Raw genomic sequence first — 15,536 nt, forward strand, 5'->3', positions numbered from 1 at the left:
AGAGGCAAGCCATATTGATTTCAAATTACCGTCTTCATCAGTAAACTCCAATTTAGCACGTATGTGAAAGTAGGCCAACTCGAACAAAAAAGAGTGCATTTTATGTCATTATTTAATCAAACTAATCGACAAATTAGCAGAAATGAAACTTTTAGTGAAAGAGACCATTTTGAGCCAAAATTTAATTGTCTTTGAGTTTGCATTCAACATAGGGGATTAATGAACTCCATAGTATACTAATTAAAGATTTCCAGAAAACCAGGGGTTATTTTCAGTGGTACCTCTATTCGGGTGACCGCTTCTTTTTTCAATGATTTTAAAGGTATGTTGAAAATTGGCAATTAGAAAGCTCATACATGTACAATTCAGGCTATCATACCTGGTTTCTATGAAGTTAAATTAGTGGTTCTTGTAGTGTTACATAGTATGTCATAGTATCAGCACCATGATCCGTGTCATGACAATAAGCATATACATTTGTCATAAGCTAATCAAATCACAAATCCTTTTAAGGGCAGCAAAGAAACTTAAGAACGTAGGAAAAAATACATTCCTTTTTTTGTGTTTGTCTTGAATGTTGATTCTGTTTGTCTTGAATGTTGATTTTGTTTGTCTTGAATGTTGATTTTGTTTGTCTTGAATGTTGATTTTTATACAGGATGTCAGTTGTGACCAATATTTGAAAATATAATTTGTGAAGATTATTATTTCCCATGATTAAAGTTTATACCACACAGAGTACAAGTTGAAACATTTTTATGAATTTAGGAACCCGGTGTACGTTTTGAAGACTTTCTTTCGTGAGTCTTAGTCCTATTATAAATCCTTTGTCCCAACATCTCTTGCAAAATATTCAACCTGGTAAATGTAGCAATGTTTATGAAATCAGCAAAGGAGATATGTGGTATGATTCCCAACGAGACAACTTTGCACCAGAGTAAAGGATATTGATTTAGGCAGCTACAGGTGACCGTACACATACAGCATTCAATTATTATAGTATACCATAGTATCAGCACCGTGATATCATCTGTGTCATGACAATAAGCATATACATTTGCCATAGGCTAAACAAAATAATCACAAATGATTTAAAGGGCAGCAAAAAAATGTAGAAATAAACATTCCTTTCTTTGTGTTTGTCTTAGATGTTGATTTTTATACAGGATGTCAGTTGTGACCAATATTTGAAAATATAATTGGTGGAGATTATTATTTCCCATAATTAAAGTGCTTACCACACAGAGTACAAGTCGACACATTTTTATTAATTCTGGAACCCGGTGTACGTTTTGAAGACTTTCGTTCGTGAGTCTTAGCCCTATTATAAATCCTTTGTCCCTACATCTCTTGCAAAATATTCAACCTGATAAATGTAGCGATGTTTATAAAATCAGTAAAGGAGATATGTGGTATTATTCCCAACGAGACAACTATGCACCAGTATATGGAAAGCCATAGCTGTCTTCTGTGTCTTTTTTATTGCTTTTCTATCATACGAAGGTGCTTTTCTATTATACGATGGTGGTTTTCTATTATACGAAGGTGCTTTTTTTATACGAAGGTGCTTTTCTATTATACGATGGTGCTTTTTTATTATACGATGGTGCTTTTCTATTATACGAAGGTGCTTTTCTATTATACGATGGTGGTTTTTTATTGTGGCGTTCCATACACCAGAGTAAAGGATGTTGATTTAGGCATGCAGCTACAGGTGACCGTACACATACAGCATTCAAGAATCAGCTTATTATTAATAACCTATACCGTGCACTCTATATACTAGTAATATATTCCATTTCAAAGTTGTTTTATTTCTTTCCATGACCTTATGTGATTGTATTTTGAATTTATTGACCTCTTGTTTCACATGTAAATTTGACGGGGTGTTTTTTAAATAAAGCATATAATTGTCGAATTGTGGTATAAACGAATTTGTAAATGTTAACCATTCAATCGAAAAAGAAATCAACGGCAACTATATTGAATACAGACACCAGACTTGTGATAGATAAATATAGATTTTTGGGGGTTACAAGTGTTTGTGAGCACTCAATTATCCCCTTAAACTTAGGCAGAGGTGACAGTATAACATTAGAACAAACTGTAAAAATCAGTTGAAAATGACCCGAATCATCAGATTGAAACTAAGCATGGTAAACAAACATTATAAATATTTACATACGAAAAAGATTTATTTATCAAAAACTAACCTTTTACATTGCGTGGTTCCACAATACACCAATACGTGTTCATCCGGGACCTTGTTTAATTGTATGAAGTATTCAAGGGTGAATTATAGAACTGTTTGTGTGTTGTATACATTATCTTTCCATTATCATTTCAGAATCTTCGTATTGTATTTAACTTTACGGTAACGACTGAGCTGAGATGTCAACACTATGGGTTAAATAAAAGACAACTTCATTATTATTAATATTTTAAAATTAATATATTCTTTGTTGTCTTTGTAATTATAATTGATTATATCTAAATCTTGAACACGTCATATAAAAATGTGTCACATTTATATTCACATAGAACTGTTATGTAATATATATGTGCATTTAACCAGCTGAAGAAATTAAACTCCACGGTCTGGATATGTATGCAATATCTTTATACACTTTGAAATATGTAGCATTCGTCCGATATATCTCATGTATAATATATTTATTTAAGTTGAGGGTATTTTAAAAAAAATATTTTTATTATCTCTTGTTTTCATTTCAACACAACCTAGTATAAAAAATTGTGAACAACTTTAAGGTTCTAAAAATATTTTGGCTTATTTTTCAACAGGTCAACAGAGTTATAAAAGCTTGAAGTCTAAGAATGCGTCAAACAATAATTTGAGTACCGTACCTATTACAAAATTGTATGAGACGACAACTTATCATACTTTTAATTCAATTGGTTCGCAAAGCCCTTCGATGCAAATTCAATCGCATTGGTCATCTCGAGGTAGCCTGTTCACCTCGAGTTCGGTAGGTCGTGGGATCGAACCCCGGTCGGTTGACCGCTCAATCGATTTTTTACCTTTGAACAACGGCATGTAATACTACTGCTGGCACACGGCGTGCTCCACGGTAACTCGTTACAGCCACGTTAAGATAGTTATAAAGCCAGGTTTACTTTCTTTAGATAATACTTGAACCAACTGCCAGGAAATAAAAGCTGTTTAACTGTCAGTAGTTTGTAGATAAATCTGGTGCTTTATTTTGTCCAGTTTTATCGTATTGACTGGAAAATACACATACCCTCGGATAGAGTTCAGTTCTTCTGTTAAAATTTCCGATACATTTGAATCCAAATGGCTTTTCGCTTAATGATTACAACTGAACTCCGTTGGTTTTTCCGTTTGAATAGTTTTACACTAGTAACTTTTGGGACCCTTTATAGCTTTTTGTTTCGTGTGAGCCAAGGCTCCATGTTGAAGGCCGTACATTGACCTATAATGGTTTACTTTTATAAATTGTTATTTGGATGGAGAGTTGTCTAATTCGCACTCACACCACATCTTTCTACATATATCTATAAGTGGGGGCACACTGACTGACCTAAGAGGGGGCCCGCTCCAGTCACGCTTCAGTGATTCCCTTTATCAGCAACCAAATTTTTTTCCCAAAAAAGGGGGGCCGGGCCCCCTACCTCCCCCCCCTAAATCCGCCTCAGCAGACGTGTGTTTCAACTTCAGCTCCTAGGACTCATCCGTGACATTCGAATAGACGAAAATGTATCGTACTTGTAAGTACAACATGTACAATGTTCAAGAGCAATATTGAATTAAGACAAACAGAAATCATTTTTTAAGTAGAAAAACAGCTTAGGACGGTAAATATAGTTCAATACAATGTGTATTACTGAGAAGTTCAATTAATTTGAAGAGACACACATGTTACAGAGACGGGCGGACCATATAGACTGGTTACCCGCCTTTTATCGGTGTGACATTTAAGTATGTTGCAAGGGGGAGAACCAGTCTATGGAAACACTATCTGACTGCATGAAGTGTGCGGCAATTTATCAACTACCAGCCTGTAAATATAACGACAGTCACACGCGAAATAATTAATTAAATAGTACGTAAAGTAAATTGAGAAGCTTGAAAGAAAAACAATGTAGTATACTAGTTATCCTTTTCTTCGTTTTATGAGACCTGGGGAATATTTACAAGTGCATTCATGATTAGTTGACGTATCATTCTGAGGTCACGGGGGTAACTTCGATATTTTTTTGGAAGGGGTATGCCATTTTTGCCTCAAAAGACGTGCCCATTTTAATATAACATTCACTGAAATTCAGTACCTATAGTTATATAAATATTTAAGGAAGAATGACCTATACTTATATACAATAATTAAAATATGACCCATGCTTATATAAGCTCTAACTTATCATCACTCATAATTCATAAATATACCAACTACCCTTCAGTTTTTATTTATGAATTGACATCGTTTGGTGCACATATATTTTATAATGTAATATTCTCAATAGCATATTCATATATGATATGTAGATCATACCCCAAATCAATACTATTATACAGTTATAAAACGTAAATGCATTCTAATATAGGATGTTATTAAAAAGGAGGGTCATTCTTAAATAAAATCTGGCAAAATTATGACCCATATTTTTGGCACATCCCCGTATACACAATAATAGGAAGTTACCCCCCCCCCCACCCCCCCCACCCAACCGTGTCTGAGGTACCATCTCGCCTTCTATAAATATATCACAAGCGGGGGATAACCAAAAGAAAAATGCCGGCTTTATAGATCGACGTACATATTACTTGGACGGAAAATTAAACCAGGTACATTTTTCGAATTAGATACTTTTCCTGGCAGCTTTTCGTTGACATTATAAATCTTTATTGTCATTATTACACTACAGTTTAGCAACTTTCACTTTACAATTTGCTCCAGATGACATTATGCACATCTTCTTGTTCGAAAAGAATATTGATTCATTATTCTAGTCTCTTGACTTTTTTGTACTTACCGTACGGATAGTAACGTTGCTCAAACGCTTATCTCAAAGTACGACATTATGAGGGGGAGGACAGGGGTAAGAGAGACAGGGAGAAAGGAGAAAGGGGGTAGGAGAAAGGAGAGGAAGGCTGGGAGAAAGGAGAAAAAGTTGGAGAAAAAAATAAAATATGAAAAAATAAAATATCTCGCTTTTTTCCGGTAAATTAAAAAAAAATCAAATAAGGAGAAGGGTAGGAGAAAGGAGAAGAGAGGTAGGAGAAAGGAGAAGAGGGTGGGAGAAGGGAGAATGGTACTCCCCTGTCTCCCCCTCCATTATTGTCATATAGATATTATAGTGCGGTGACTGAAGGCAGATTTTTCAAAATTTAATCTCCCCACCGAACTCACACCTATATAATATATCATTGGAAAGAGGAAACCTTGTGCTATAAAATTATGCCTGTCGTCAGTACTTAATATGGTCACAATTGTTTTAAATTGAGGTCAAAGGTCATATGTAAAAATCTGTGAAAATTTGGGAGGGTTTCAATTTTGACATTTTTTTCTATTTCTAAACTCTACCTAAATACAATTGATACTGTTTTGGCTTTAGTAATGTTTGTTATTATACATAAACCTTAATCTTTGAGTTTTTTTTTTAACCATATGAAAAATTTCAATTTCAGGTAAAAATCAAGTGTCTTATGCAGGACAATAGTTTAAAATTATTTTTTAAACTATGATATTGGGTGAGGTTTCAAACCAAAGCAATAAAACACTACAGTCAAATATGACCTCAAATTAAATTTACGCATACTTCAGTTTTTTTTTATAAACTACTCGTTGCTTTTGGGTTTTTTTTCTCGCAATTATTACTGCTTACTTAGTAATATATGTTGTTGTGTGTTTTACTCTGGTTAATATCTTTTACATTATAGGTTTTGTAACTTTATCCCCCCCCCCTTTTTCCCTTGCAACGTACCACAAACTTCAAAAGTATTCCATATAAAAAAAGATGATGTGATATGATTGCAAATGAGACAACTCTCCAAATGAGACCATATGAGACATAAATTAACAATTATAGGTCCCGTACGGGCTTCAACAATGAGTAAAATTCATACTGCATAGTCTTCAATTCCCGAAATAATGATAATGTAAAACAAACGAAAAATCTAATGGCCTGATTAATGTAAAAAAATAAATAAGTAACAAACAAATATAGTATATAGAAACAAACAACAAACACTGCATTACCGTCTCGTGACTTGAAACAGACACATACAGAATGTTTAGGGGGTAACTTTTCTAAGGGCGTGCCAACACTCCCGTAACCTGGGGCTGGGACCGTGTGAACCAGTGCAACAAGCTTTATACCAAGTCAACCGTTATCTCTATCATCTTCATTTTCATCAACCGTCACAAGACATGTTTTAATATTTCTACACATTTCACTCATGGCCACAGGTCTGCATATGAAAGGTTCTGCTCAAAGCAAACACGTTATTTTGAGTTTTTCTTTTACAAATACAGACAAGGTATTGAAGGAAGTACGAAGACATTTGTTCCTAACAAAAATACCAGTTTCAAACCATCCCTTTCAAATCATTCAAGATTTAACAGAGATCTAAAAGGGGGTGTAGGAAGGTGTGATGACATCCATATGTTTTTCTGCAAAGATGCTGGGGAAAAATTATACGAGACGTATATCTTGAATTCGCTCAATATCATGGTTGGCAACAAAAAAAGATAGCGTCGCACTTCACTTTAAGAAGAATAAAATTCATTGGCATTCAATGTCTCAACAAGGTGTTTTGAATCAAACTTATGGTACATTTGTCAAGCCAATACTAAATGAAAAGGAGTAAAACAATGGCCACATAAACGATTGACTCAAGAATTGCTTAGCATTTGCGCAATTTCTCTGGTGCTATTTCCTGAGAATAGTCTTGGTTGTATGCAGTTTCATCGAGTAATCATAAAATGAATTGCAATAAATACGAATACATTGACATGAAATACTATATGCTTAAAATATTATGGGGTAATTTGTATTACTAATATGAAGATGAAACTAAAGTTTGTGTCTGAAAATTACCTCAATTTCAAACAGCTCAAACTTCGCACATTTTATAGATTAGAAGAAAATAAAATACTGAATAGAATATTTTGACACATCAAAATAGCTTTAGGAAAAACTATTTCAATTAAATGTAAGCAAAAAGACAAAAATTTTCATTTTGAAAAAAGGGGGTTGAAACTCTCTAATATATATACTACTTGTCATTTAAACGACTTTTTAGAAAAATGTGACCGTACGAAATTCTGACGACAGGGCAAAAACTAAAGAAGACATATTTGTCTTTAAGTTCAGACCATTTTTAGCCGTGTGTTATTTGGGGAGATTAAACTTGCGATCTAGACGACTTTTTACACTTCTGTCACCGCACTATAGAAGTATAGTAATTGGAGATTGGTGTATTGTCAGTGATAAATGATAAATATAACTTGTAATTTAAAGAGGTTAGGGTTATTTCCCCTGATTTTGTGTACTTTAAAATAAATTAACCAAATAGTATTACACTTGATAAAAGATTAATTGGATAAAAATTAAATAATTTTGAATAATATTTATCATACCACTAATGTTAAAATAACCAAAAATAACATAATACAAAATATTTCTGTAGTTCATAACTTTTAATTAGCCCATGTATATTAACAAAACGAGAAAAATCCACTCTCATAATTTTAATGGTTAACGGCGTCTCATTGGCAATCATACCACATGTTAATAATAAAATTAACATTTATATTTGATACGCATCCCAGTACTCTGGGGTAGATAATACCAAGCAATATAAACAGTACAAGCCTGCCCTCAACTTGTAAACTTGTCCTCACATGCATCTGTACTTATTTCCAATAATGTTTTTATAAACCACGAAAGACAAATAATACCAAATAATAAATCTTGGAATTAGAATATGAAAACTTCCTTTCAATTATTGTTACTTTGTATGAAGTTTATGCACATTGTTACCATACATTACAAATGTTGCATTTTTGACGTTGAATGTGACTTGAATTCAGTCCAAACCTACCCTGTCTATTATTACATTCATCAGTGAACTACACAAAATACGTTGCAGGGGTGGATCCAGCCATTTTAAAGAGTTTATGCACATTGTTACCATACATTACAAATGTTGCATTTTTGACGTTGAATGTGACTTGAATTCAGTCCAAACCTACCCTGTCTATTATTACATTCATCAGTGAACTACACAAAATACGTTGCAGGGGCGGATCCAGCCATTTTAAAGGGGGGGGGGGGGTCCAATTACATGTCCCCATTCAAATGCATTGATCGTCCAAAAAAAGGGGGGTTTCCAAACCCCGGGACCCCCCTGGATCCGCGCCTGCGTTGCCATAATATTGAAGCATGTTATTATAACTTCACATGATCTTTATTTAAAAAATAAAAGTTCAGATATCAACACTTGAATTAAAAATCCTCATATATCATAAATATATATACATGTATATATCTATTCCAAATTATACAAGTTTACATTTTCGTCATACGTCAATGGTCCCTTTCATCTTTTGGAAATATATCCAAGCGTTTTTCTATTGAAAATAATTTTATTTATACGATCGACAAACTAGCATTTCCTAATACATTTACTATACATGCACGTATTTTGAAATAGCTCAAGGTGGGTCTCATTGGGGTCTAAGTGTGACGCGGGATTGCCGATGTTTTGTAAGCGTGACACGTGAAAGTCAAATTTTTGTGTCGTGAAAACGGGAAATGAGGTCTAGCGGGACCCGGGAAATGACAAAAAAATAAGAATTGCTTACGTACATAGTGTAAGCGGGATACGGGAATCTGACAAAACAGTAAGCGGGATCCGGGATCGGAACCCCCAAATGAGACTCCCCTCTAGGGGTCAGTATCAGCAGACAAGGAGCATTTGATTGTTTCTCGTCTTTTAACCAAATCGGCATAATTCAATTAAATCGAAAATGATGGAATAGAATAGAATCATGTTTATTGCCAGTCACAGCGCCCAAAATTGAAATGGAAAGAATTGAGAATAGAAAAGGGTTAATGTGTCAAAGAGACAACAACCCGATCAAAGAGCAGAAAACAGCCGAAGGCCACCAATGTGTCTTCAACACAACGAGAAAACCCCGCACTCGGAGCTAGGCGTGTTTCAGCTGGCCCCTAAAAAATGTGTACGTGTTCATTGCTATTTGACGTCATACCAAACTACGAAATATATATTAAAAATATATAAAAAAAAAATATATATAAGACTTTTTTTCATTTTAAATTTTTTAACATGTGCTCTTGGTCGGGATTCTTTGTTCATCATTGAAACATTGAAACATTAACACATTTTATTTCACGAAAGGTCTCCACATGAGGCATGATAGTACAACAATATAACAAATAAGAAATAAAGCATAAACAAACATATTTATAAATGCATGAATAAATTGGCTAAAGGTAAATATCATTTGTAAATCATTAAATTTAAGTGCGATAATATTATTGAGTTATGCCGCTTTGTCCTGGGGGGAAAGTTGGATGTTCGATTTTTACCTCGGCACAACAAAAAGATTTCCTTTTGGGACTCTTTTATTGACGGAATAATTAAACTCATAAATGTAAACAGTTTAAATGGAAGTCTTCTCATTTTCCTTGCCTGGACTTTTTTTTAAAAGATCCTACCTAAGGATATTGATATAAATGAACGTGTTAAATCTTCAAAATAGCAGTTTTTGTCCTATGTACTTGGATTTCCTATCATGATTTTCTTAATAGAGGGTTGCTGCTCACTAGGAAGCTATCAAACCATGCAAGAGTTCCAATTGGTGAAGTTGAAATTATCCCTTCGTAAATTTTACGGACGCCATCACGAGTTGATTGACCGTTATGGAATAATCGTTTCACAAATGATATTGGATATATATGTTCCTTACTTCGTAACAACAATCCCCTTCCCTTTTATGAATGTAACCTACCGAATTAGACTATTAACCGGATTTGTTATAACATAAGCAACACGAAAGGTGCCACATGTGGACCAGGATCTGCTTATCGTTTCGGAGCACCTGAGATCACCTCTAGTTTTTGGCGGGGTTCGTGTTGTTTATTCTTTAGTTTTCTATGTTGTTTCATGTCTACTATTGTTAGTCTGTTAGTCTTTTTCATTTTAAGTCATGGCGTTGTCAGTTTATTTTCGATTTATGAGTTTGACTGTCCCTCTAGTATCTTTCTTCCCTCTTTCAGTTTGTGGTAAACGTTGTGATTATAAAATTCGTCTCTATATGTTTTATACAGCGTTATTTTAATGCCATTACATATATGTTTTTAACAAATGATTCACTCGTTCACCAAATTCCTCGACGATTTCCGAAAGTAAAGAAAATACAAATTACAAATTGTATGCATTATAATATTGAGGATGACCGTGGTTCGAATCTTAAATTGTTAACACATGATTGGTTGGATGAGATACTTCCCATGTCAGATGACTGCCTGCTAGCCAATGATAGTCCAGGTGTCGAAGGCTGTCGTTTCTTGAACTGATTTGGATTATCGTACCACTTCCACGTCGTAGGAAGAGGAAGGCGTGTCACTTTCTCCAAATGATGTGGCTTGCCTTGCCGTTTCCAAGTGTCTGGAATCGGAAGGCGTGGCAGTTTAGAGAAATTAAGTTTTTTTGATTCACGACTATGAAAGTTTTCTGTAGGTCTTTTCCGACAAATGTCATTTGTATCGGGAAGTTCACATTTTTCTCCCTTAGATATATGTTTCTTTGCTGATCGTTTGCCTTTCTTTGTTGCTGATTTCTTTGTCTTTTTCTTTCTTTTATGTTTATTTCCGTCGTTTTCTAAAACGTCCGAGGAGATTGCCCTACTTTTAACTTCAGATTTTTGTCTTGAGAGTGACCTTGTGTGACCTTTCGTTGTCACCTTTCCCTTAAGCTTGTTGTCAGAATTCTTTGACCTCGATTTGATTTTCTTAATTTTTGGTAACAAAATTTCTGGATGAAAATTGTTTGATCTCGATTCGAATGGAACTTTTTGTTCCGCTGTACTTATTTTCTCTGTCTCATTGAACTCTGATTTTTCGAATTGTGAGTGGTATTTTTCTTTGTAGCTTTGTATCCGATTGGATATCACAACCTTGATGATATTTCTGGCTGCATCTGCTTCTGGAGTACGATGACGGCGACACGTTACCCAGTCTTGGCGTGGTGGGAAATACTGAAATTCAATTGACAAGTGATTCAATAGCACTAAATGAAATAAAGTTATTATAAAGAGACTATGTGTTTCATTTTCAATTTATCCAAAAAGTAGAGAGTATAAATTGATGTCGTACCAAAATGTCAAGTACGTTGTCTGAGCTTGCTTTCACTCGGCACCATGGTTATGCTGTTATACAAAATTGATTATCATTGTGCATGGTTTTTTTATTTCTATTAAATTTTATATCATAATTAAGAGTTCCTTTATATCAAGGGTTTTTGTATTCTAACCATCCAAAGAACAAGATATGTTACATTTCGTGAAACTCCATAAAGTGTCCTCATATGACCTGTATACTATACGCATATTGTATGTAGATCAGAATAAAACTTCAACTTAATCATTTTCCTACCTGCTGCCATTTCATTCTGAAAGCAATAGGGTCAACGTCTCTGCCATTGACAATAAATGGATGAGTGTATCCCAACCGGTCACCACGTTGGTGTGCCTTTGAAAAAATAACAAGTAGGGTAATTTGCAGACAATTACAAATACTGATTAACCACGGTACGTAAGACTTATAAATTACTTTTCTTATGAACATCATCACGTATCCGTTTGAATAAGAAACGCAATGAAGAATTATGAAAAAAAAGCACACAAACTACATTCGTATCCCTAAAATCTATTTCAGCCATGCTGGTCATGGTTGTTTACAGGCGGGGTCGTCGAACACATTCTTTAAACTAGATACTATAATAATGAGTGTGGCCATGATTTGTTTTAATTTGGCCCAGTAGTTTCAGAGGAGAGTTTTTTTGTTCAAGTTAACGACGAACGGACGACGACGTGAGATAAAAAAAATAAATAAAAAAAGCCGCATGTATACACACATATTAAAGAATGTCGCCCAAAAAAGTATGAGTTCATGTCAAAATAGCGATGATTCCATCTAGCTAGATGTATTTTCCATCTAGATACTTCGCATAAAAATCTATATGCTTCCCGCACAAGTATCTAGATGCTTCACACAAGTCTCTAGATATTTCGTGTTGGTATCTAGATTGTTCGTTGAAACATCTAGATGGTCAACAAGTCTGAAAATCTTTAGTATTCTGTCGTATTTTTAACCAACTGAATTTGCGTTTTCTTAAGCTACTGATTATAAAATTTTGCGGAACTTTAGAAAGGGTAACACACAGTTTCTCTCCCCGTTAGCCTGATTCCTCGCACAGCTGATTTTATATCGAATCTAGAAAGATACATTTGTACCAACAATTGTTGAGAAGAGGCTTGAATAGAATTAGAGAAAGAACAGAAGAAAAATGGTGACGATAACGACTTTGTTACAGGGTAATGAATATTGTATTTCATCTCGAGTATTTATGCAGACTATGAGAACCATCTAGATACTAATTAAAAGTAAATAGGTGTTTTCAAAAAGTATCTAGTAGATGGTTGTTGAAAATATCTAAATGGAAAAAGGTTTCTAGATACTTCGCTAAAAGTATCTTACAATCATCTAGACCTAAATTATGTAAATAAAAAAGGATTCACCAGAAGAAATGTTCAACGAAAAAGTAGCATTTTTTACAAATAAAAGAAAAGTATGCATACCGCTACAACTTCCATGTCTGTCGATCGTCCTTCTTTTAATATGATCACAGTGAGTAGTTGCTTACATGTGGTTAAATATACTGAACAGCCAGAAAAGAAATAAGACTGACCGAATTAAACTTCAGTAGTAATTTTCATATTTTCAATTAAATTTAATTTTTATCTTGAAGGTAGGTAGATGTGTGCTGCAGAAATTGGAAACTCGATTAGTATTTTCAATTGTAAAACTCTGTGATGCAACTTTCCAAGGAGCAATCTTTTGGTTTCCTCACTTAGAAACCAACGATTACTCTTAAATGGCGGAAATTCTTTTTTTGTATATATATTGTTTCTTCTACTTCATGAAAAAAAGTAATAAAATTGAAAAAAATAAAAAAAATATGCAAGTTTCTAAAGGGTACAAAGAGAATAGTTCATTTCAGTGGTTGAACATTATTTATATTTAAAAGAATAAATATAAGAGCGACTTGATTTTTTTATTTATTATTTCTGTGTTTATTTGGCTAAAAGTGTTCAGATCTTAAGTAGAAGATATCTAAAAATTTTCCAATATTGTTACCACGGTATTGGGATCCGATATAAAATTTATTTGAATTAAGAAAAACGTTCCGTTTGGTGCATGTTTCTTTAGTCTTAGTGTAATATTTCAACAGGTTTAAAATTTGATTTATAATCAATTGTACATCACACTTCTGTTTAAAGTTCTGAATGTACACAGATTTATTTTGGCTTGTACTTACATGGTGTAACATGATTTTCCGATATATCTTCAACATTTTTATAACAATGCAATCGCTCTGGTCATCTTAATTATATATATTAGTAATAGTATGTAGTAGACGACAACACAATGGACCAAGGATTTGTATAGTAGCTAATCCTTGACTGGACTGAGGAAAGAAGATACGAACAATCAGGGCTGAACCCGATCTATCTTTTTGCTATCTATTTTTGTGTTCGTAAATTTGAAGAACAATAATAAAGTTGTCTTGTATAACTTGCAAGAGGTTACATTTTTCGTTTTCATTTTATCGAAAAACCGTACAATTTATGTTATAAATCTTTGTGAAATATTACATGTCGAAGGGTTGCCATGTAGACAACAATCCAACATAGACTAAAATGAGAAGAATGCAAAACAATAATAATTTGACCACCTTAACCAATTTGCAAAACCTATACCATAATTATACAAAGTAATAATAGGCCTTGGAATAACATAAATGCAAAACAATGTAAAAGAGAAAGCAAACGTCACGATTTATTCTTAAACAAAATAAACGATAACCACAAAATTATTTTTAGTGTCGTATAATGCTTATTGGGAGTAGAACTTTTTTCAATTTTACAGTGGAAACAGGTTGACATATATAAAAAGGAAATACATTTTCAACGGTATTTTAAAACCTTGTATGCTGAAACTATATTCACATACAAAAGGGCAGCACGATTGTTTTGCAGTGGATAATAATTTATATAAAAGCAGACACTTATGTACTGGTTTTTGCAATTACGTGTTTCATCAACAAAGAACTATACAAACTTTCACCAGATCAATCATGATTGTAACTTAAAAAAATGCAATGTTCACAAATCGAATACTTCAGATTCAAAGTTTAATGATCTTTTATGAATACAGAGTGTGGGCGTAAGGGATATGACGCCGATATTAAGGAAGCCGGCTTGTCATATTTTGGAATTTTTGTTAGATTTTTGGAATCCTCTGGTTTTATCCATTTGTATGCTTTGAAAAAATTTGCATGGTGACCCCCATTTTTCTTTTTGTAAATCTTGTATATGTATAATGTTAAGCCATCTTTTAAAGTCTTATAAAATTTTAATTACTTTTTAACAGTTTTTGAGAGCTTCAACTTGTCAATGATAAAGCTATGAAAAGTCAAGAGAGAATATTTTCCCGCCAAAATTTCAATGGCTAATATCTCGAAAACAAGCACGGTGACCTATATATTTTGTTTGCTCTTTAGACTCCTTTATAAATCCCCTATCAATATAAACTAGTGTTTTGAAAAGTTAATTACTTTGAAACTGAGAAGCCAACTCCCTTAATACAACAGCATTCCAAAGTACTACGTTCTATGTATTCATAAAATTTAATTTAAAAGTACAACTAATCCTGAACATGCCTGTAATATTCGCCACTGTGCGTCAATACAACATCAATTATTTAAAAGCACACCTTATCTTAAAAAATCATTCTTGGAACATGATCCACTGTGTTCATATTAAAAACCAATCAATCAAAATAAAAATTTAACCAAACAAAAAAATAACGGAAAATAACAATATTGTTTTAATCAATATAAAAAAATTATACAAATGCAAGAAGCAGTTTTGTACAACTTAGCAGTTTAACTATGGGTAGTTCCAAAATAGTTAGAGCAGTACCTCGTATAATTTATATGTTTGACAATAAATATTTCAAACGCAAATAGATACAGTTACGAAAAGTTCTTAAAATTGTTCTTGTTTGTTGACCATTTGACCATATATAGGTACATGTATCATCTGTAGGTCCTAACTAAGGCCACACTTAAAAAATATTTTGGTTTGCCCAAACCCTACCTAAAGGTTTAGACAGTGGGTAGGTACATTGTAGGTAGTATCAGATGTTTATTAGTCATCATGTCTGTTTGATTAAAAAAAAACTTC

General features: G+C 33.5%; 1 protein-coding gene across 1 annotated transcript; it reads right to left on the reverse strand.

Annotated features, from left to right (window-relative positions):
• Window positions 1-9,441: 9,441 nt before the first annotated feature.
• On the reverse strand, window positions 9,442-12,941 carry LOC134693153 (uncharacterized). Its single transcript, XM_063553860.1, has 3 exons — window positions 12,867-12,941; window positions 11,662-11,757; window positions 9,442-11,264 (listed from the first exon to the last, which is right to left on the reverse strand). Exons 1-3 carry the CDS (start codon window positions 12,879-12,881, stop codon window positions 10,446-10,448), a joined length of 930 nt encoding a protein of 309 aa, XP_063409930.1. The 5' UTR covers window positions 12,882-12,941; the 3' UTR covers window positions 9,442-10,445.
• Window positions 12,942-15,536: the final 2,595 nt, after the last annotated feature.

This window comes from Mytilus trossulus, chromosome 12 (genome assembly GCF_036588685.1).
Source record: "Mytilus trossulus isolate FHL-02 chromosome 12, PNRI_Mtr1.1.1.hap1, whole genome shotgun sequence".
NCBI classification, from domain to species: domain Eukaryota; kingdom Metazoa; phylum Mollusca; class Bivalvia; order Mytilida; family Mytilidae; genus Mytilus; species Mytilus trossulus.